This window comes from Dasypus novemcinctus, chromosome 5, assembly GCF_030445035.2.
Source record: "Dasypus novemcinctus isolate mDasNov1 chromosome 5, mDasNov1.1.hap2, whole genome shotgun sequence".
Classification (NCBI taxonomy): Eukaryota; Metazoa; Chordata; class Mammalia; order Cingulata; family Dasypodidae; genus Dasypus; species Dasypus novemcinctus.
Genome location: NC_080677.1, coordinates 156719375 through 156742545, shown reverse-complemented (window position 1 = coordinate 156742545; position 23171 = coordinate 156719375). Strand labels below are relative to the sequence as shown.

The window sequence follows — 23171 nt, the reverse complement described above, 5'->3', positions numbered from 1 at the left end:
CGTCATCTTGTGTCTCGTGTGAGCGGCGCCATTCCTGGGCAGGCTGCACTTCCTTTCCCGCTGGGCGGCTCTCCTTACGGGGGCACTCCTTGCGCGTGGGGCTCACCTACGCGGGGGACACCCCTGCGTGGCAGGGCACTCCTTGTGCGCATCAGCACTGCGCATGGGCCAGCTCCACACGGGTCAAGCAGGCCCGGGGTTTGAACCGCGGACCTCCCATGTGGTAGACGGACGCCCTAACCACTGGGCCAAGTCCGCCCCCAACAATAATCTTAACGTGTTATCAAGCATTTTATGAAAAATAAATTTTCAAAACAAAAAAGTTTAGTAAGAATGGTTGTGATTGTTTTTTGCAAATCTCTCTGACTTAACTCAGCTGGATTCTCATATTTGCTTCTGTTTTCAGTCTTTTGTAATATCACCCATCATAAAAAAAATAAAGACCAATATTTTAGATTATGGTAAGTTTTGACTAACAGATTTGTTGAAAGGGTTAAACCACATCCAGATCATACTTGAAAAGTCTGCTTTAATTCATTTAGTGACAACATAGCGTAGTTGTGTGGCTCTGGTTCAGAGTGGATTCTGGAGCCTAACTGCCGGAGTTCAAATTCCAGCTTTGCCACATCTATAATCTGCATGACTTTGGCTAAGAAATTTAAATACTTTGTACCTTCTTTTTTCATCTGTAAAATAAAGGTAATAAGGTGATACACATAAGGGGATGTAATTGTCAAATTGAAAAAATAAAATGGGCCCTTGAGAGTAGGGTAGATGAAAGTGCTCAGGCTAGTCTTGAACTGGAAGCTTATTCTATTTATTTGGACTTCTCAGTTTGTACTTAAGATTGAACATTTTTTTGTTTACTGACCATGTGTACTTTGTTTCACCTCTTAAAAGTATTTTGTCCACTTTTCTGTTGTTGGTATTTTTCTTACTGATTTTAGCATCTTTTTATACAGCAATATATGCTCATTTTGTCCCTTTATGTGTTGCAATTACTTTCTCCAAATACATCTTTAAACTTTATTATGGTGAATTTTCACCATGAAGTTTTAAATTTGAATCTGTTGAATCTATGATTCTTTTCTCCATGGCTTCTGGGCTTCCTATCTTCCCTATATCTAGATTCAAACTATTCTCCTATATTTGGTTTTAGTACTTTTGTACTTCATTTTTTTAACATTTAATACACTAAGAATTTATTTTGGGGCATAATGTGCGGAGGTGATCAAATTTTCTTTTCTTCTGAAAAGGTACCCAATTGTTTGAACATAATGCCATGAATACTTCACCAATGTGCCACTGATTAAGAACATCTCTTTTATAATATACTGAACTCTCAAAACCACATGGATCTTTTTTGGTTTATCAGATTTGATAAAGTATTTGTCTTCCAGTATCCATAACATGCATTTTAAATAGTTAGCTTTATAGTAAATTTTATGAAAACCTCTCATTCTTTTTCAGAATTTTGAGTTTCTCATTCATTCATTCAAGACTTTCCAGAGTCAATGTGTCGAATACTATCCTCACCTCCACAAAACTGATTGAAATTTCATTAAATTTATATGTTGATTTGGAAGGACTGTTACTTTTCACAATATTGCTATGTCATCCAAGACATCAAACGGCTTTCAATTTAGTAATTTATTTTATATCATTTAACAAATTCTCAGTATAGGCTTCGACTTCTTTTAAAACAATTTTCTGGGTATTTTCTGGATATTAAATGTAAATATTTGTTCACAATTATTGACCAGTTAGGCTCAAAACTGTAAGGCACATATAAGCTTGTGACTTAATTTTCTTCTGCGTATTTTATTTGAACTTGAAGGCAAAAGTTGTAGTACTGATACTCAAGGTTCACATGCATAAAATGTAATCAAGAATTAAAGATAATTTTGTACTGGCTAACGAGTGATGTAATTCTTTACTAAACTTGTTTGATTCATTAAATTTGTCTTGCTAAGCAAGAGAAATGTTGAAGTCAACAGTAGTTAGGCTCTATTCCTCCACCTGGGCTTTGGAAAAAGAAGTCAGCATGGGTTCTTAATAAGGGGTCAGTGAGCTTGAACTGAAATTCAAAAAACCATTATTCTTGTGGGGATGATGTGTTGGTGCGGGTGTGATATACTTGTTAAATAATACAGTCTACTGTGGGCTTAGTATGGGGTCTATGGCTTTCATCTGACTGGTAAAAGGGTCTATGGAACAAAACACATTAAGAACCCCTGTTCTAAGGTAAGGAGTCTCAGACTTTAGCACGCATCACAATCACCTAGAGGGCTCCTTAAAACAGAAGGTGCATTTCTAACAAGTTTCCAAGTGATGCTGATGCTTCTGGCCTAGGGACTACACTTTGAGAACAAGTGTGCTAAGGTAGTAACCATGGGAGAAAAGTCCATTAGTCTTGCTTAGAGATGGGGGAAGAGTGGTGGAAGAAAGAGCACTAGAAGCCAGAGCTCTGATCACAAAAATTACTGTTTGGCATTATATTCCTTTAAAGCTAGGTTTAGGTTTTGTTTTTATTCACATCCCATATATTTTTGTATAAAGTGTTCTAGTCTGTCAATATGTAATCTCAATTTTGACTTCTGCATTGATGTAAGAATCATTTAATATTTACATAATGGTTTTTTTGTTTATTCATTTACCCAACCAATATTTACTAACTCATAACCTATAAAACTTGTTGGAATATTATCAGTCAATCAAAGAGATAAAGATTTCTATCCTTATGAAAACTACACTAGTGCACAGCAGATAAACAGTAAAAATAAATAAATTGCATGTTTTGTGATAAGCGTTCTAGGTAAAAGAAAAATGAGAACAGCAGAGGAAGAGGAATGAGGGGTACTGGCAGAGGGGCTGAAATTTTAAATACTATGAACAAGGTGGGCCCCACCAAGGTGAAATTTGAGCAAGGATTTGAAGGTGAAGGAGTTAGTCAAGTGGACAGAATGCAGAGGAGCCAACTTGTGCAAAAGCCCTATAGCAGTATGCCCAGAGAATCTGACAAAGAGGCCACTAGAGCAAGCAAGAGGGAGAAGTGGACATGAGGTCAGTTCATGTAATTCAGTTCATGTAGGGTCTTGTAGGCCATTGTAATGACTTCAGGTTTCATTCTAAGTAATATGGACAGCTAATGGAGAATTCTGAGTAGTTGAGTGACATAATTTAATTTACATTTTAAAAGCCATCACTGTTTGCTATATTGAGTACAGATTATAGGGGGCAAGGGTAGAAGCGGAGTGTTCAAATAGGGAAAAACTAAGCAGTAATCCAGGTGAGAAGGGCTAATAGCTTGGAGCAAGTGGTGGAAGAAAACAAGTGATCAGATTCTGCAACTTAATTCAAAAGTACAGCAAACAGGATTTATTCACAGAATGGATATATCATATGGGAGAAATCTTCAGTTTTTAGCTTCAGCAACATGAATGGCTGCATTTGCATCAATGAAATAAGGATGACTGGCATGTTATGTTTGAGATGTTTGTATAACATCCACATGGAGAGGCTGGGTAGAAAGTTGGGATTTCAGGAGAGAAGGCAAGGCTAGATATAAACTTAGGTGTTGTGAGCAAATAGATGGCTTCGAAAGCCAAAAGTTAAAAGTCATCAAGAAATAAGGGGAAACTGTTGATTTCACGGTTCACTGCATTTTAATTCAAAAAGTAGCTTTTAAGATTTCTAGGTTTTGAAATTCATTATTTTTTTTAATGTGGCCAAGCTCACAAACAAATATTTGGGAATGATCGTTGGAGATAAGAGAAGGATATAGAATTAATAAGGTGCAAAATTTTATTTACAGTTTTCATTAGGTTTTTCTACTGTGGCTTCAGTTAGGATGCCACTGTACAGATAAAAGATGGTGGCTTGAATGATCACAGAGAAAGCAACTGGATGGTATGAGATACTTAAGAAATCAATAGGAACTAGTGATGACTTGGATATGGTTTATGAAGGGGAAAAGTAACAAGGATTACATCTAGGTTTCTGTGAAAAGGTGGATAAATGAGCTAGCGCAGTTAGGAACAGGCTCTGAGAAGTGAGGATGGCTTGGTTCAAAGCTAACAAAGTGTATGACATCAGTTATTTTACCTCTCAATTTTTTCACTGCAAAAATCAGTAGTATGTGAAGTTGGTAATTAAATGACTTAACAGACATAGAATATTTACTGCTTTTCTTGGCACACAGCCCTTAGTGTGAGTTACTTTTATTCTTTATTGAGAGAGAACATTTACAGGTGACAAAGTTTAAAAGGAAAGGTAAAGGAATAGGCTCAATTTCAGATGTTTTAAAGTTGCATTTGGAGCATACCTGTGGAAGTGTTAGGAAAATAAATAGCAATTCAACACTCAGCCCTGGAAATGAGAAGCTGTGAGCTGGAGATGGGAGAAGAAATAATTTTTTATTAAGGTAAAATTCACGTAACATAAAACTCACAATTTTGTCAATTTTCAAGTGTCTAATTCAATGACTTCCAGCATATTCTCAATGTTGTACAACGATCACCACTATGTAATTACAGAACATTTTCATCACCCCAAAAAGGACCTACTAAAAAGTCATGCACCATCACCCCTCTCCCCAGCCCCTGGAAATGACTAATCTGCTTTCAGTGTCTACGGATTTGCCCATACTCGACAGTTCGTATAAACGGAATTTACTGACTCAAACTATAAAATGTGGCCTTTTATATAATTTTTTCACATAACATGTGTTCAAGGTTCCATGTTGTAGCATGTATCAATACATCATTCCTATTTATGGCTGAATATCCCTTTGTATATATGGATATACCGTATTTTGTTTCTCCATTCATTAGTTAATATTTTGGTTATTCCTACTTTTTGGCTACTGTGAAAAATGCTGCTATATACATTTGTGTATGACTTTTTAATTTAAATTCTCCTGGGTATATACTTCAGATTGGAATTACTTAGCCATGGTATATAATAATACTTTTTAACATTCTACTGGATTCAGTTTCCTAACATTTTGTTGAGGATTTTTCTATGTGTAAAAAACAATACGGATACTGGTCTACAGTTTTACTCTCTTATACTGTCTTATCTTTGGTATTAGGGTAAAAGGGCTTCAGAGAACAAGTTAGGAAGCATTCCCTACTCTTTTTTTGACAAAGTTTTAGACTGATTTTTTAAAGTGTTTGACAGACTCACCAGCAAAGCCATCTGGTCCTGGACATTTTTGTTATTGGAAGATTTTCAATTACTGATTCTATCTCTGTTAAAACCTTATTGAGACTTTCTTTCTTCTTGAGTCAGTTTTGGTAGTTTTCTAGGAATTTATTCATTTTGTCTAGGTAATCTAATTTAGTGGCATACAGTTGTTCACAGTATTTTCTTATAACCCCTTTTCAATTCTTTAAACGTTGTTAGTAATGTTCCCACACTGCTGATTTTAGCAATTTGAGTTTTGGTCTTGGTCAGTCTAGCAAAGTTCATCCATTTTGTTTCTTTGAGTCTGTTTTCCTTTCTCAATTATCTCCACTCTAAACTTTATTTCCTTCTACTGGCTTTGGGTTTTCTCTTCTTTTTCTAGATTCTTCAAGGTGGAAGATTAGGAATTGGTTTGAAATCATTCTTTTAATGTAGGGACTGCTGTAAATTTCCCAGAGCACAGCTTTTGTTTCATCCCATTAGTTTTGGTATGTTTTGCTTTCATTTCCATTTACCTGCAAGCAGTTACTAACTTCTTTGATGCACTGGCTAAGAGTACATTTTTTTAATTTACACATATTTGTCAATCTCCCTATGATTTCCAATTTCATTGTGGCCAGCAAAAAGTACTTTGTATGATTTCAGTCTTTTAAAATCTAATAACACATTTTATGACCTAACAGTCTATCTAGAATGTACCATGTGTACTGAGAAAAATACATATTCTGCTGTGTGGAAAGTTTTCTATGTTAGGTCTTGCTGGTTTATGTTATTCAAGTCTTTTAGTTCTTGGTTTATCATCCAATTGTACTAACCAACCAAGTTGAGTGCTCAAGTTTCCAGCCACAATTATTTTTCCCATCACCTATATATATGTTGGGACTCTGCTGATAGGTCCATATGTTGATAAGTGTTACATGTTCTGATGGATTGACCCTTTATCAATATGTAATCTCCTTCTTTATCTCTTACAGCAATTTTTGTCTTAAGGTCTACCTTGTCTGATATTAGTATGACCACTCCAGTTCTTTCAGTAGACACATAGTATCTTTTTTCATCTGTTCACTTTCAACACATTTGTGTCTTTGATACTAAAGTGAGTCTCTTTTATACAGGAATAGTTGGGTCATGGTTTCTTTAATCCATTCTGCCTTTTTTAAGAGTTTAACTGATTTACATCTAATATAATTATTGACGAAGTTAGGCTGCCATTTGCTAGTTTCTAGGTCATTATTTTGTTGCTCAATTCTTCCACTGCTGCCTGTTAAACAAAAACTGTTTCTATATGGATCCATTCCCCACCCCTCAAGTTAACTGTTACAAATTGCAGCTGTACATGTTGAACATCTCCTGACATTATTTTATGTAACTACCTTTAAAATCTTATGGAAAAAAGCATAGACCAGAAACACATTAATACTGGCTTTTATAATTATACATATGTATCTAACTAACCTTACTAGTTTACGTCTGATTTTTATACTTATGTAGTAGCTAACTTTACCACTACATTTTCTTTCTTTGGACCCCAGTTACTAGTGTCCTTTCACTTCAGGCTGAAGGACTCCCATTAGCATTTCTTGGAGGGCAGGTTTACCAGCAACAAATTCTCTTAATTTTTGCTGATCTGGTAATATCTTAAATTCTTCTTCATATATGAAGGATAGTCTTGCTGGATATAGTATTCTTGGTTGACAGCCATTTTCTTTCAAAGTTTTGAATATGACACTCCACTGCCTTCTGGCCTCCATAGTTTCTGATGAGTAATCGGCTGTTAATCTTACTGATGATCCCTTGTAAGTAACAAGAGGCTTCTCTCTGGCTGCTTTCAGAATTCTCTCTTTATCTTTGAAGCTCGACAATTTGATTATAATATGTCTTGGTGTGGATCTTTTTGAGTTTAATCTACTTGGGGTTCGTTGAGCATCTTGGATGTTTAGATTCATGTCATTCATCAAACTTGGGAAATTTTCAAACAGTATTTCTTCAAATATTCTTTCAGTCCTGCCCCCCCTCTCTTCTCCTTCTGGGACTCCTATTATACGTATGTTGGTACGCTTGATTGTGTCCCACAAATTTCTTAAGTTATGTTCAGCTTTCTTCAGTCTTTCTTCCTTCTCAGATTGGGTAATCTCAGTAGATCTATATTTAGGTTTCTTTCTTTGTTTTTTTGTCGGCTCAAATTTGTTGGTCCTCTCTGGCACATTATTTATCTCTGTTAGTGCTTTGTTTAGCTCTACCAGACCTCCTTTGGTTGATTTCAACATAGCTTTTAACTCTGTGGCACACTCATGAAGCAGTTCTCTGAGTTCCTTTATCTCATTTTCCAAGCTTTCCTTTAGCTCTATGATCATATCTGCAATTATGGCATAAGAGACATCACGTTCTGATTCTAATGCCTGGGGTTTTACAGGGAGAGTTTCTATTTTTTTTTTTTCCAATGTAAAGCCCATACTTTCTTGTTTGCCTTATTTGTTGAAAACTGGACCTTCTTAATATTACTGTGAAAACTCTGGACTCAGATCCCACTTCTCAAATGGCTCTGCTGCCTGTTGTGAAGGCTGTTTGTTTACTGACTTTTCAAAACTAATATTATAAAAGTCTATATTCTTTATTTAGTGTAGCCACTGAAGTTTCTGGTTAGGTTAGGTTAGTGATTTGGCAATTTCTTTAAAAGACCTAAAACTAAAAAACTACAGAGGAGCAAAAACAATAAAAACCTCTCAGCCTTGTTAGTGGGCTGTGTGTTTGGATACACCTTTAATACTTAGCTGTGCAGTTTACAACCCTGCCTTAACCTTTACCTGCTGTTCATGGAAGGCCTGAAGGTCAGTCATAGGGGAGGATTTATGGCTTACTCAGGTCTTTTCTAAGCATATGCCTCACCCTCAACATGCATATAAAGCTTTTAGAGTCACAAAAGTAAGGGGGAGGCACTTTTAAAAGTCCTTAATTCTTCAAAGTTCTAAGATCCCTAATCTTTCTTCCCAGACTTTTTGGTGTCTGTTTGCCTCAACTGATATTCCTCGCTCCAGGTGACAATGGCTAATGTATGTGCCGACTGCCACTATCTTGGAAGAGTTCTGAGTGAGGTATAACAAAGGCAACCTCTTTGTATGAGTCCTTCAAGGAGCACAGATCAAAACAACCAACCACAATTCTTTGAGAAGAAAGTCTGCTCTGCTCCCTCTGGCATCAGGGATCCACACTGGGAAAACAGGTGCTGTCTTCAAGACTGCTGTCAAACTGGAGAGGAAGAAAGAGGCTAGAGTAAGTTTAAATGCTACAAGCTCTTTTACCGAGATTCAGTTGTCTTTTACTTGATAAACTGTTTACCTAGTTGCTAAAATCTTTGGCTAGATTCCAAAGGTGTATAACTCTTATGTACAGTTGATTCTGGGAGTTTCTGCCAATTTATTGACTGTTTCCGTGAAGGTACAAACCCTTATGAGTTTCCTATTTGCCATTTTCTTTGACATTACCTTAAAGGGACCAGTTCTCAATGGACATGAAAATGTTGTAGTGGAGTAGAAGATAGTAAACCCAGATAACAAATTAGAGGAGCTGCCAGAGAAGTAGGAAGAAAATAAGGAATGTGCTGTGTTACAGAAGCTAGGGGAGAGGGATAGTGTAAATATCAAGCAGGGAAAGACTTGAAAAGTGATCAATGAACCCAGGGATATGGGAATCACTGGTGACCTTAGGACTGTTTCTCAATGGGATAAGTTTGGCATTTTGAGAAAGATATTGTGAGGGACTCTCCTGAATATTACAGTATGTTCGGTCACAGACAACTAAACAACATTAGCATTCCAGCACATAAAGTTATAAGTGAAAATAAATTATTCTCCTCGTGAAGAATCAGCACTGCCTCCTAAAGAACCACTGCTTTAGGAAAATCTATTTTGCTGATGTTATGTAGAAGTCAGACCACAGTGAACTGAAGTATGAATGGGGTAACTATTGAAACCAGGGGACACAAGAAATTTGACTGAGGTGAAGAAGGTGATAGAGCAGGAAAGTGGAGGAGAATATGGGTTTTTTAAAGAAAGGACAGTGCAGTAGCATCCTACCTAGTCTCTAGTCTCCCTCCTCTCTTCCTTGCAAAATGCTAGTCTCAACACAGGAGCTAGTATCACTTCTCTGTTTGTAACTCAAAGGCTTCCCATTTCATTCAAGAATAAAAGGCAAACCTTCTAATAGCCTACAAGATTCTACATGATCTGGTCCTGTAATTACTACTCTAACCTACCTGGCCACATTTCCTAACTCTTCTCCCTTCAGTCACCACTCTTTAAACACACTGCTTTCTTTATTGTTCTTCAACGCAATTCTCAACATCTTTCCAAATCTTTGCTCAAATGTTCCCTGCATAATGACTACTCTATTTAAAATACTTTTTAACCCAGCACTTCCTATCACTTTCTGTTGTTCTCCATAGTACTTATTACTTTCAAACTGTATCAGTACTCTCTCAGTTATTGCCTCTTTTCCTACTAGACTATAAATTCCAGAGAGGAAAAAATTATTACCTGGAATTATCAAGTGTAATCCCAAGTGCTAGAGACAGTGCCTAGAGCACATATTAGGTATTTAATAAATGTCTGCAGAGTAAATATAAAGGGAGGATGACAGGAGGCAAGGCTGCATATTTGGAAGCAGGAAAAAAATTTAAATGTTTTACAGTGAGAATTGGGTGAAAAATGCTCAGCTCTTCTGAAGGTCATATAACTTGACTATCCTAAATTTTTACTGGAACCAGCCTATTCTATTAGCAGTCTTCAGCAGTGTGTAAATACTCTGCAGTTCAAAGAAAGTGAATGTTTAGGCTAAGTCAGGCTTAAGGGTTGTCAGACAGATGCAAAGGATTTAGGCTGTGATTTCCAATCTTGACTGTACCTTAGTATCTATTACCTCAGGAACCTTTACAGGAACGAATAAATGATACCTACACAATCTGTTTACTACATTGTTTGCATTATTAACCGTTCCTAAAAGAATATACCTTATATTTCGAGCATGTTATCAAGAATCGGTGATATCCTCAAGGTCCCCCTTTTCTAAACAGTCATTTTTGTTACAGCTGTTCTATTTTCCCTCAACTGAATGAAACCTATCACAAATTTGAGAACAAAGGTTCTCCTTTTAGTTACGTATTATAGTTAGTTCAAATATAAACTCCACATGAGCAGGGACCAAAGCAATTTGGCTTATCACTCTGTTCTTAAAACCTGATACAAAAATGTTCAATAATGCCATTTTTAAAAATACATGAACTATACACATCATTGGTGAAGCATATTAATATATGCCAGGTACAACTAAATTAATTATATTTCATTTATACTTTATAAAGAACTCTATATACTCTATAGCTCCAATTTCAGAGATAAGGAAGCATAACCTGAGTCTTTAGGATTACATTAAACATTTGGTTACCTATGGCCTAGAAGCTGACAGTTCTACCTTCCTATTGACTGATAACGTAAACATGCCTGCAAAATTTTCAAAAGTTTATAACATTTTATCTATATTAGAAATATCAGAGCTTTTCCCCCAACTTATTTTGCAACAGGATTGCATTTATAACTCTTGTTCTTTTAGAAAGCAAGAAGAAATAGAACCATATGCCCTTTCCTCTTGAGATTTCCAATATTTTGCAATTTTCTCTGTATATACTCAGGCAAACATGCTTCCATTCAACAAACATTTACCCAATAGCTCACACGAAGCTTTCATTCTAGTGGAAGGGAGAAAATCAGTAAGCAAATAAAATACGTAACACTGGACAATATATGTTGTAAACACCACAGGGTTTAGGGCATGGGGTGATGGGGTACAATTTAAATAAAAGTTCTCAGAAAAGAACTCTCTAAGTGAGAGAGAGTAGAGACCTGAAAAAGTGATCGTGTAAGCCAAGCAGTTAGAAAGGGGAAGTGCATTCCAGACAGAACGGCAGTAGTACAAAAGTCCTCAGGCAGAGACATGCTTGGTATGTAGAAAAAGGGAAGACAGAGTGACAGGAGAATTAGGCAAGTTACTGCAGATAAAGCCAAAGGCAATGTTAGTGGGGGCAGTTTACACTGGACTTTGTAGAGCACTGTAAAAACTTTGGCCTTTATTCTGAGATGGGAAGTCACTGGTGGGTTTTAAGTCAAGAGATGATATTATGTGACTTTTCAAGGGATCACTCTGTCCTATGAGAAAGTACAGCATGTAAAAGCAAGGGTAGAAGAAGTGAGAGATGAAGGAGGAAGTAATTAATCAGTTGTGTCAAATGCTGCTGATAGGTCAAGTGCAACCACAGCTAATAAATGAAAATTGGTTTGGAGAACTTGGAGGCTACTGATTATCTCAAGCAATTTAAGCAGAGTGTAGGAATAAAGACAGACTTGTGTGGATCCAAGAGAAAATAGTATTAGTGGAAATGAACTTTTTCTGTAAAAGAATGGAGCAGAGAAATTGAGGTGGAATTAGAAGGAGTTACACAGTAAAGAGTTAGATGGTAGCTAGAACATGTCTAAAAGTTGATGGAAGTAACCCAATATAATAGTTTAGCTACGTTTTTGTGGAATACAGTGAAGTACTATATTCAGATGTCGGAAGGCTGGTAGAGGTGATGGTTGGGAGCAGGTGGAAATTTTTACTGCTTTCTGGTATCTTCTATTTTCTTAGAGAAATAAGAAGCAAGGTGCCTACCAGTGAGGAGTGGTGATACCGGCAGTCCTAAAATGTGAAACAGTTCTTTAAAAGAGAGGCAGAGTGAAGGGATTGGAAAAATGTAACCTGAAGAGTGAGAATCAGCTTGGCTATGTGATTCTGTCAAGTTCAACGGCTCTGCTAGACATTACTGAAGACATAATTAGCCAGGAATGTGGTACAGGCAGGTTAGATGGAGAAAGAGGGGTGAAAGGAGTGGAGAGCATTTGTAAGGAAGGACTGAAAAGGACAGATAATGGTATCTAATCTGAGCATTCAAAATATGGGCACAACATTAGAAAACACCTAAGTGTTTTCCTCCTAGCTCAGCCCAGTTTGCTGCTATTGCTCAAATGGTGTTATTTCATTATCAGCAAAGACATTTGTCTATCAAAAAAGAAATTACTGTTTTGTATTTTTCTGATATCCCTGCTCTCAATGTAGTCCTTACAAAAGGCTAGCAATTGCACAAAGTCTATTGAAGTGGTGTTTTAAAATTTTTTTATTATGGGGTGCTGGGAACAATGCAGCCACAGTCATTTCAGTAACTGGCAGCTTTTTTCTTAGTTACTGACAGCTTATGTGGGTATTAAGTAGGCTTTCACCACTCCTCATAAAAGGGAATAACCTTAACATTCAGTAAGTAGATGTAATAAGTAAGACAACATAACTGCTATTTTCATTTTTTTCCCAGTCAGTTGTGATTTCAGGGCCATTTCCCCCATTATCCGTCTCATTAGGCTCAGCAATAATTTAAATTGTTAGATACCAATTCAGTTCGTTTTCGACCTTTTTTTTTTACTGAGTCTAGTTTCTTTGTTTCGTATTTTTGCCTCCCTTCCCCTTGTAGTCTAAAAGAGTCTATTTTTTTATTTAGTATTTATTATAACCCTTTATGTTAAATTAACACTATGATTACCTAACAAGAAGTTCAGAACGGGGAAAAAAATCACCTGAATGCCACCACCATCAAATAAATTTTAATCTTTAGGCATGTTTGACTGACACCCCCCCCTTGCCAGTGTTGTTATTTTGCCTGTAGGCGTATACAAAAATCTGTTGCAATTTTATTTAGCGAAGAATCTGCAAACGAATCTTAATTTACCAAAGGATTTATCGAGGAAGACACACTAGAAGAGAGAAAAATGGGAAATAAAGAAAGGAGAGGGTGGGGGAGGGCACAGCCAATTCCCCAGGCCAGAGAAGTAAAATACTAAAAAAGAATGACGCAACTCAACGCTTTTTCCAAATAGCCCAATATCTCCAATCTAATCTAATCTAATCCAATTTTTAAATTCACTGTCCCGAGTGGCTCTCCCTCAATCCAGGAATCCCCACCGTACAGCCGCCCAGGCGCACCACCCACAAATGCCTTCATTTTCGCCCGCTCTCTTAGAGATCGTCCTTTCCTTTATCCTCCTGCGGGGGTGACTTACTTCTCAAATGCCGACTAGCGCGCTCGGAGAGAAGCCCCTGGCCGGTCGCCGGCCGTACGCACCGCGTCCGACGCGGGGCAGGCACCCAGGCCTGGGTTTCGGCTGCGTAGGGGCAGCTCCTCGCTTCGCGGAGGACGGCTTCCCCGGGCTGCAAACAAAGAACGCTGGAGGTAACCGCCCGCCGCTCGCCTCGCCGAGGGGTTTCCGACCTCCCCGCGTCCCAAGCCCGAGTGGGGAGAGAAGGCCGGGGACTCGGGGACTCGGGGGCTCGAGGGCTCGCCAAGGTCACCCCCTCGCCCAGGCCTCGGGGCGCACGCGCGCCGCAGCGGCCTCCCTAATTTAGTCCGCGATGGCTTCCCCCGCGCCCCGCCGTCCTCCTCCCGAAGGCGACTCCGTGCCTGCGAACCCCGGAGCCCCCACGACTGGTCTCGAGCGGGCGCCTGAGCAAGCCGAGCCCTAAACAGGAACGCCGGCGCCGGACGCGCGCTCGCCGCACAAAAGCAGCCAGCGGAAAAAGCCGGCGAGTCGCGAGCTGGCGAGCCAGGCCCGGCGAGAACAAGCCGCCCCCAGCCAGCCGAGGTTCGCCGACGGCGGCGTGCGGCGCCGCGCGGGGCGGGGCTTGGAGAGAGGAGGGGCACGGCGGAAACTGCCGATGGTTTCCGAAGGCGGCATCGCCCGAGTTGCCCGGATGTAGTTGGTGGAGCGGCAGCGGCGGCACCAGCGGCGGCGGCGGCGGCGGGAGGAGGCGGAGGAGGCGGAGGAGAAGGACCAGGCAGTGGCGGCGGCGGCGGGAGGAGGGGAGGAGGCGGCGGAGCAGGCGGAGGGGAAGGCGGAGCAGGCGGTCGCTCTCCGCGGGGCCGAGCCGGACGCGCCTGGGTGCCCCCCTCCCCCGGTTCGCCGCTGCCGCCGTGTAGTGAGCTCCGCCGGCCGGGCCGAGAGGGAGCGAGCGTGGTGTCGGCGGAGGGAGATGGCCCGGGAGCGCCGGCGCCAGTAACGGGGAGGTGCTGAGACTCGCCGAGGGCGCGCCGGGCCCTGGTGCCGGCGGCCCGCCGCCCGCCCGCCTCTCGCGGCCGCTCTCCCCCCTCCCCGACACACACTCACAGGCCGGGCATTGATGGTAATGTATGCGAGGAAACAGCAGAGACTCAGTGATGGGTAAATTGTCTTTTCGTTTCGGGCCGGGCGGCGGGGGGCGGCGGCGGCGGCGGGGGGGCTGTTCCTCCTTATCGGGAGCTGGCCGCGCCGCCATTTTTGTTGTTAACCCTGCTCCGGCGCGGGCTGCGGGAGGCGCGGCGGCGGGAGCGGGGGGCCGGGCGCGCGTGCGAGAGCGGCCCGGAGCGCCGGCCGGCCCTCGGCGCCGGCCCCGCGGCCCGGCGGGAGCGGGTGAGCGTGCGGGGCTGCCCGCCGGGCCCGCTTGGGGGTCACCCGCGGGGAGGGGCGACCGGGGCCCGCGTTTTCCCGTCCTCCTACCCCCCCCCTCCCGCGTTGTCTCATGTCGCCGCCTGTCTTCCTGTTTTTCAGCTGTCACGACCGGAGGGGGGACTCGCAGCCTTACCAGGTACCAGCCGGGGCCGGGGTGGAGGGGCCGGAGGGGGGCCGGAGGGGGAGGGGAGGGACTGCTACTCGAGCGCAGGCTTCAGAAGTCGCTGCAGGCCCTTCGGTGCCGCAGATCCGAAACTAGCTCCACCGGCGCCCTTAAGATGTTGTGCTGGGTCCTGCGAGCGCTCTCCAACCCGGCTTAGTGATTTATTTTGACAGGTGATTGGAGGAAGTTAAGGTTTTTTAGGAAACGTTCGCAGCCAGGAAGACCTGACTCGATGATTTGGGTGTGAAGGGATCGATGCGATGAGGTGATGAGTGACTTGAGGCATACTCATGTGTTGGATTGGGGAACTAAAAGTTAATGCGAAGGTATTAGAATTCTATCAGGGGACTGGGAGGAGACAGCCAATTGATTTTCAACTCTTAAGTCTGTTGTAAGCTACTGTCTTTCCCTAATTGAGTTGTTTTGGGTGCAAATGATTGCCTCCGTGTGAAAGGTACAATTTTTTTTTTTACCCGTAAAAGTTAACATCTTTGGGTGCTTGGTTAATTCAGTGTGTGAAGTTCATGCTCTGTAAGTCATTGTTGTTTTACTGCAGTTGCTGCATTTAACGTTTAAAAAATTTATGATAGAAGTGCTCTGAGGTTTTGGGGGGGGTAATTTGGTAAGTGGTTGAAAACTATCAGATGACACTAGATGTTGTCTAAGTACATTCTAAGCCTGAAAGAATAAGAACACATTTCTAAAATAGTTTTGTTATTGGCTAGTAAGAGTAGTTAAAACTCAAGTTAAAAATTCTAGGGCCCCCTGATTTGTATATTATCTTAGGATATGTCAAAGATAAAACCCTGTTGAATCTCTTCCCCTAAAACGTAACTACACTGGTATATCCTGGTTGTCTCAAAATATGTGGTAGAAAAACTAAACCATTATTGTGAAGGAATTCTATTACGCTTTTTTAGAACTGCTGTCATGTATCAGTTTATTTTGACCAATATTTTTAACTCTTAAAATTGTTTTCTGCATCTGGGAGAGTAGGTATGTTAAGTCCGAAATGTTTTGAGTCAAGCAATTTGACAAAAGTGATTTTTTTTCTATTTTGGTATGTTTGTACAAAGAACATATGCTCATTTATATATGAGTCTTTGGATGTCAGTTGTAGAGCAGTTGATTATAGCAATAGTAAGTTTTTAGTTTCCTTTGGATTAAGGTTTCAAAAAAGAATTTCAGCATTAGTTCCTAGAAAAATTTATTGAAGAATTAATGTGCCAAGGTGTTTGATTTTCTGTATTTACAAGGTAATTAATGGAGAGGTTTTTTTCATTTTTCTTACATTTGATAATATGATATGTATCAGGAGCCTTATAATACCTCTTCAACATTTGGAACATGCCTGAATAGCTTAAGAGCAAAATTCAAAGTGGAAATTTTAATTTTTATATAAATCCATAGAACTTAATACACCAAACTTTATGGTAAAATTAATTTTGGGAGTTTAAAGTTTCAATTATTCCTCTCTTTTTTTGGGGGGGTGATGTTTTACAGGCACTTAAATATTCATCAAAGAGTCACCCCAGTAGTGGTGATCACAGACATGAAAAGATGCGAGACACCGCAGATCCTTCACCACCAAATAAAATGTTGCGGAGATCTGATAGTCCTGAAAACAAATACAGTGACAACACAGGTCACAGTAAGGCCAAAAACGTGCATACTCACAGAGTTAGAGAGAGGGATGGTGGTAAGTAGCTTTCTTGTTGAAACTTTCACATATATTTATCATTTAACTATAGTTCTATGTAAAATAATTGTTGTAAGCTTGAGGACATTACCATGTAGTTATGTCATCCAGGTGTTTTCTGTCAGTTTATTTGATTCATAAACAGATCATATGTAGAGATAGGATGCTGACCCAAGTGTATAAAAATTAGTGCAGATAAGAATATATTTATGAATATAATCTGAATATATTATTAAGTGATGCGAGAAATATAGAACACTTTTCTCAAAAAGTAGCTTTTACTTTTTAAAGTACACCTTTTGGTTTATTTGGCTTGGTTTATGTTGAGATCCTTGTTCCTCCTTGAATTAATTTTTTAAAGAATTCAAATCTGTTTCCTACAAATAAACCGTAAGTTATGAGTTCGGAAATTCAGTAGGGTTTTTCAAGACAGTTCAAAGGCTTAAAACAAATTTGAGGTTTAGAAAATCCCCTCTGAGTTTTTATTGTGAACATTAAAAAATTTTTCCCATGTTCTCGTTATTTCAGTAACAAAAAGTAAGAAAATTCTTCTCCTCTCAGTCTATAATTTTTATACGTTACTCATTTAATCATCTTTTTAAAAAGTTAGCTTCTTTTCAACTTCTGCTACCCTTCACCTTTTTTTTTTTTAAGAAGGTATGGGGACTGAACCCAGGATTCCGCCCCCCCCTTACATGGGAAGTAGGCACTCAACCACTGAGCTATGCAACAACTGCAGTTATCATCTTACCTCAAGCACTTAGCAGTGGGAGAGTGGAAGAGCATGTAAAAGCAATTCTCAATAACTATTTTCAGGCTTAATTTGCCAAAAGTTTACCAAAATATCAAGTGTCACGTCTAAAGTACGCCTTAAGGAATAATCCAGTTCTCACAAAGGAAATTAGGATCTCTTCATCTTTCCCACTATAAGTTCTCATACTGATTAGTAGATAACATGGTGGAGATAAAATTTACGCTTCTAAGAGAACTCAGAGTATTATATGACTTTTCTCCCCTGATTGGCAACTAACTCCTTATTACTTAGCTTACTTTTAAAAAATACATATATGATGCATCTTCTGGTCCTCTATTTTGCCTCCTGGGTTAGAAATCAGCCTTACTCACTGAGCAACTTTGGCCTACCTCTGTACTCAAAATTACTGAGTTGACGAAATTAGTAATCATCAGAAAATTTGTATTGGAATGGAATAATTTGGATTATTGAATGGGAGAAACAGTTTCTTCTTTAAATACAATTGTCTTTGTGCTAGTCATGCAGATAAGCCCTATTTTTGTAAGTAACAGTAGCCAGCTGTGTTTGATTATTAAAGTGTTAGAAGTTCTTTGGTGCAAAGTTATTTAAACTATTAACATTTTCATTTTTGTGGGTATATTTTCCATGATCCTGTGTATAGGTTGAGATTATACTGCTATTAAACCCTCTTCTGTAGGTGGTTGCATTTCAAATGTAAGCTCTGTTTGGGCAGTTACTGTTTATACTTTGTTTCATTTTTAAATTTTTGATGATTGTGACAGAATAGAATATTCTTGTACATAGGAGCTCAGATTTCTCTTTTGGTGACTGTGATCTAGTTAATCTATTATCTGTCTAGGAAGAAGACTAGTTAAGACCCACAAGAAAACTTCTGTCAGTGCTTTCGTACACTTACTGTGAACCATGCCTGATAAATTCTTTTACAGATGAAATAATTCCAAGAACATTCTGTCGCTTTTTCAACAATCATTGGGCAACCACTCTGTGCCAACAATTGTGTGATACTCTTGGAAGTCAAGATAAGATGTGAGCCTGGTCTTGAGGCTCTCCTTGAAGGGTTTGACTCTTGAGAACTAGTGGTGCTATAGTGACGTATCTTTTCTCCACCCCTTTTTTCTGTTATTTTGATTTTAATTTTCCTTCTCTATGAACTCCAGATGCCTCCTTTTGTTTTTTAGGTTCCTTTTTATTTACATTTGCTTACTCTATTTAGCCAATGTTTCCTTAGGTCTATTAGCTCCATTTGTAAGAGACTTGTTACTTTGTTTGATCTAGCTATTTGCTAGATTATGCCCCACTCACTAATTTGCTTCCTAACTACTTTGTATACATGTCTCAGTTGCGTGCTTGTCTTCCTCTGGGCCAGACATAAAACCTTAACTCCCTCTGTCTTTGCCATCTCTAAGATACCTGGTTGCCGAATTCCTTTATACTATGAAGGAATACTACCAAATATCAAAACATACAGTATCTCCACTTCAGAGTTCACAGTATCTGTTTGATGTTAATCTAATCTTTAAAGGTTGAAAATGAAGATCCTTTCATCATTTGCATTCTTCGGTAATTACTCTTTAACTTTGAGGAAAAGGATATTATATAAAATATATAATATTTAGTTAGACTCCAAGTGGCCTATATTCAGTTTTTTTTCTTTTACTTCACATCAGTATGTGTTGAAATTAAGCTTTTAAAAGCCCATATATACATATGATTTATTAAAAGCATTGTAAATTCCTTTAGATTTTTATCTTTAAATATGAAGTAAATAACCCATAAATATAAATTCAAAACCATTGTCCAGAATTAAATGTGTAAGTTGGATTATCTGTTGTCAGTATGTATAATTAACATATTGGAAGAACAAGTTGCTGTATTGTTTCTTGAACTATTGATTTTTTTCATCTTAGGAATTTAGTATCTAATAACTTAAAAGTATTTGTAATTAGCATTTTACAAAGCAAGTTAAATACAGAACTTGAGAGGTATGTTTTATGTTTTCTTCAGATTTAGGCTTCACTGGTGCCTACTGACATCACAACACAGTTTGTCTTTTCTTCCCTGCTCCCCCCTCCCCCCATAATTATGAGATTTGTATGATAGGAGTTTGGGTTTCCTTGAAAAGTACCAGTTCAGAAGTATTGTGAAAAAGAACTTTTGAGATACACTACTTAAAATGAGGAAGTAGGAATTGAAGATCATTTGTTACCCCTAAAAATCCTTAGTTTAAAGTAAGACTTACTGCAACAAAGCATGTACAGTTTAAAGAGTTAGAGATCTTATCCCTTAAGGTTTATTAAAAGAAATATGGATTACCTATTGTAAATTAAGGGAGGTTATGGGAGGTTGTAACTCACTTAGAAATAAGTGCTAAGTTAATAAATCTTACCAAGTTACGGTGAATAATTTAACTTAATGAAATCAAATATTCTTATATATTCTATAATCTATAAAGTTCATAATATTTTGTTTAAAAATAACTGAAAACACGACTCTTAAGTTAGTCATTAATTTGATATTAATAGTTTAGACATTTTTTTTAAGGGTGCCACTAACTCCCAAATGTCAGAAATATGAATGCAGAATACAGATTGTATTTGTGTTACAAAGTTTTAAACTATTTTCAGTTTATTAAAAGCAGGGCATTTTGAGAGGTCCTCTTTTTTCCTGTGCATAAGTTCTAAGTGATTTTTAAGAATGATAGTAGCATGAGTTTGGGAAAGAAGTGTCTCTTTATAGGGATTCTGTGAAGCTGCTCCAAAAATACATCAGCCTCTTGGGGACTATACTTTTTTTTCTCATCCTTCTCAGAATTATTGTAAGAAACTTGATTTTGTTTTTTTTTTTAATGAGATATGTTTTAAATATTTGTTAGAAACATAACTTCCTGAGTAGATTGTTTAACTCAGTTGGTTAATTGAAGGATAACCAGTTTGAAGAATAACCAATTCTTTTTTGGTTCCCTGTAATATGATTTGTAGAGTCTTTAGTGAATTTTTATAGATTTTTAGCATTTCCATATCTTTTTTTATTTTTTAAATTTATTTACCCTCCTCTGTTGTTTGTGGTCACTGTCTGCTCTCTGTGTCTACTTGCTTTGTGTTCTCTGTGCCTGCTTGTCTTCTCTTCAGGAGGCACTGGGACCTGAACCCGGGACTTCACATGTGGAAGGGAGGTGCTCAATCACCCGAGCCACCTCAGCTCCCTGATTTGTTGTGTGTCTCATTGTCCTTCCTCTCTGTGTCTCTCTTGTTGCATCAGCTTGCTGTGCATGCCCGCCATGCCAGTTTGCCTTCTCCGGGAGGCACTGGGAACTGAACCTGGGACCTCCCATGTGGTAGGCGGAAGCCAAATCAGTTGAACCACATCTGCTTCCCTTTAATATCTTGAGTATAAAGGAAAAGTGCCCTTAGTGTGTTGGTAAACATTGTTTCTCAGAATTTTTTAAGTTTATAGCTGTATCTTATTTGGAAATGTAATTTTTGCTCCTGAAGATCATTTTCAAACAAAAACTACTATTAACATTTTGAGAGAATTGTTGTATATGGACCATTTGGGAATAATTGACCTTTTCAGAATTTTAAAACTTAATTTGGTAAGTAATGGTTGAATCTTTTCACATTGGATAATAGACAGCTGTCGTTTTACAACATAGCTTTATTGTCACATAAGTAACTTTACATTTTTAATAAAACAGAATAGGGTTTATGTTTAGTGTTAGGCAGTGCTGCAAAAATTGTTTGATACTCGTTGACCCTGAAAAGTAGATAGAACAGGCAATGTCCTTTTTCACAGTTTTACACATAAGGGAAATTTTACTTGTCCAAGATTGAACAAATAATGACAGAGCCTAGTCTGGTAAATTGTTCTCCCTACTCTGGTAAATTGTGTATGCTGTCAGAGATAGAACATTTAGGTATAAGCTGATTTTTTGCTTGTACCCTTTTATGTTTATTTCTAAATAGAAAGACCTCACTGTAACTACTGTAGTACAGAGATGAAACATTTAGGTATAAGCTGATTTTGCTTGTACCCTCTTATGTTTATTTCTGGACAGAAAGACCTCACTGTAACTATACTATAGCACACCACCAAAAGATCCCCCGAAAAGTGTGAAAAACTACAGTTTGTTTTGTTTTTTAACTTTTCATTTTTAAATTAGATTTACAGGAAGTTGAAAAGATACCAAAGAAATCCTGTGTATTCTTCACCCTATTTCCCCCAGTGGTTACAGCTTGTCTAATTATAGCATTTTATCAAAGCCAGGAAATTCACATTGGTACAATGTATGTGTGTAGTTATCTGCCAGGTTATCACAGGTGTCAATGTTTTGTATTTTTAAATAAGTTTTTAACATGAAAGCTTGCCAAAAATTTCCCTAGGATGAAGCCATTTTTTCACAAGATAAGTGCTCATATCCAGAGACTTGTTTTTAAAAGACGTAAATCTAAAATATACAAATGTTTGCCTCCCATTGATATCAGTGACTAATGTTAAGTATTTTTCTGGCTAGTGAAAATAAGATAAATATGCCATATTTCTATTGATCCATACTTCATAGGAAGTTAGAAAACTGGGCATATGTTTTTCAATTGGATTTCCATAGGCCAGTTAAAAGACCACAGGAAACGTTCCATTTTAAGAGAAACATGGTTTACGGGTTAGCAGTCTTGATATTTAAGCTTTTCAGTGTTTTTTCCTTACTTTCAGAAAACAGTATATACATGTATATGACCTAAACATCTGTGTGTTTGAGTGCTTTTACCAAGTCATCTCTTCTGTGACTTCTAGTCATATCATTTTAATATTTTTTGTATTTTTAAAGAGATAGTTGTGTATCCAAGATTTAATTGAACTATTTCATAGTGATAAAAATAATTTTGAATGGTTCACGTTGGTCTTTTTAGGCAATCTTGTTTTCTAATTGTGTAAGATGTATTTAATGCTCTTGGTGTGATATATCTAGTGTTTTTAGTCCATAATTCACAGAAAATGTATATTTTCTAGATTCTCTCTCAGGTTAAGCATTGGTTTATTATCTTATTCTGTTGTGCAGAATGCTTTTGGAGTAGTATGTAATTCTCTTTCAGTATTGGAAAGTGAAGAAAGCAATGAGCTCGGGTATTTGGGACTTTTCTGGTAACTGGAGATAACTGTCCTTTTAGTCATTACGAAATGAATTATTTAGGACTGGAAAATATATTCTATGAACATTATCCTTTTTTATTTGTATGATGTTTTGTCTTTTTTTTTTTTTAAGATTTATTTTATTTCTTCCCCCTCCCTCTATTGTCTACTCTCCGTGTCCATTTGCTGTGTGTTCTTCTGTGTCTGCTTGTATTCTCATTAGGTGGTTCTGGGAACCAATCTGGGATCTTCTGGAGTGGGAGAGAGGCTATCATTCTCTTTGCCACCTTAGCACTCTGGTCTGATGCGTCTCCTATTGTCTCTCCTCGGTGTCTCTCTTTGTTGCATCATCTTGTTCTGTCACCTCTCTGCGTCAGCACTCCTGTGCAGGCCAGCACTCCGCGTGGGTCAGCTCGCCACATGGGGCAGCCTGCCTTCACCAGGAGGCCCTCGATATCGAACCCTGGACCTCATCTGTGATAGATAGGGAGCCCATTTGCTTGGGCCACATCTGCTTCCCTGTTTTATCATTTTTAAAGCTCGTTTAAATTGTTTAACTGATCCCATAACCACCCTTTGAAATAAACTGGCCATACTCCTGTTTTGCTGATGAAAATGTAATCCAATTAAAGTGTTTAGCCTACTCTTAAATAATAGTTGAAACTG

The 23171-nt window shown here is 38.7% G+C and overlaps 1 protein-coding gene and 1 long non-coding RNA gene across 7 annotated transcripts in view; one reads left to right on the top strand and one right to left on the bottom strand.

The window, feature by feature from the left end:
* Positions 1-4396: 4396 nt before the first annotated feature.
* On the bottom strand, positions 4397-13921 carry LOC139439056 (uncharacterized). Its single transcript, XR_011648926.1, has 3 exons — positions 13729-13921; positions 13323-13470; positions 4397-8433 (listed from the first exon to the last, which is right to left on the bottom strand). It is a non-coding gene; the product is annotated as an uncharacterized lncRNA (long non-coding RNA).
* A 97-nt stretch (positions 13922-14018) lies between these two features.
* Positions 14019-23171, top strand: part of WAC (WW domain containing adaptor with coiled-coil) — a 73075-nt gene continuing 63922 nt past the window's right edge. For 2 of the 6 annotated variants that reach the window (XM_058297769.2, XM_071215470.1), the window contains exons 1-3: positions 14302-14477; positions 14844-14880; positions 16411-16606. In XM_058297769.2, coding sequence (XP_058153752.1) covers positions 14437-14477; positions 14844-14880; positions 16411-16606 — 274 coding nt within the window. In that variant the 5' untranslated portion in view covers positions 14302-14436. Of the gene's footprint in view, positions 14478-14843; positions 14882-16393; positions 16607-23171 lie in introns of all 6 variants that reach the window. The other 4 variants (XM_058297767.2, XM_004485287.5, XM_012520434.4 and 1 more) reach the window with 4 other exon arrangements.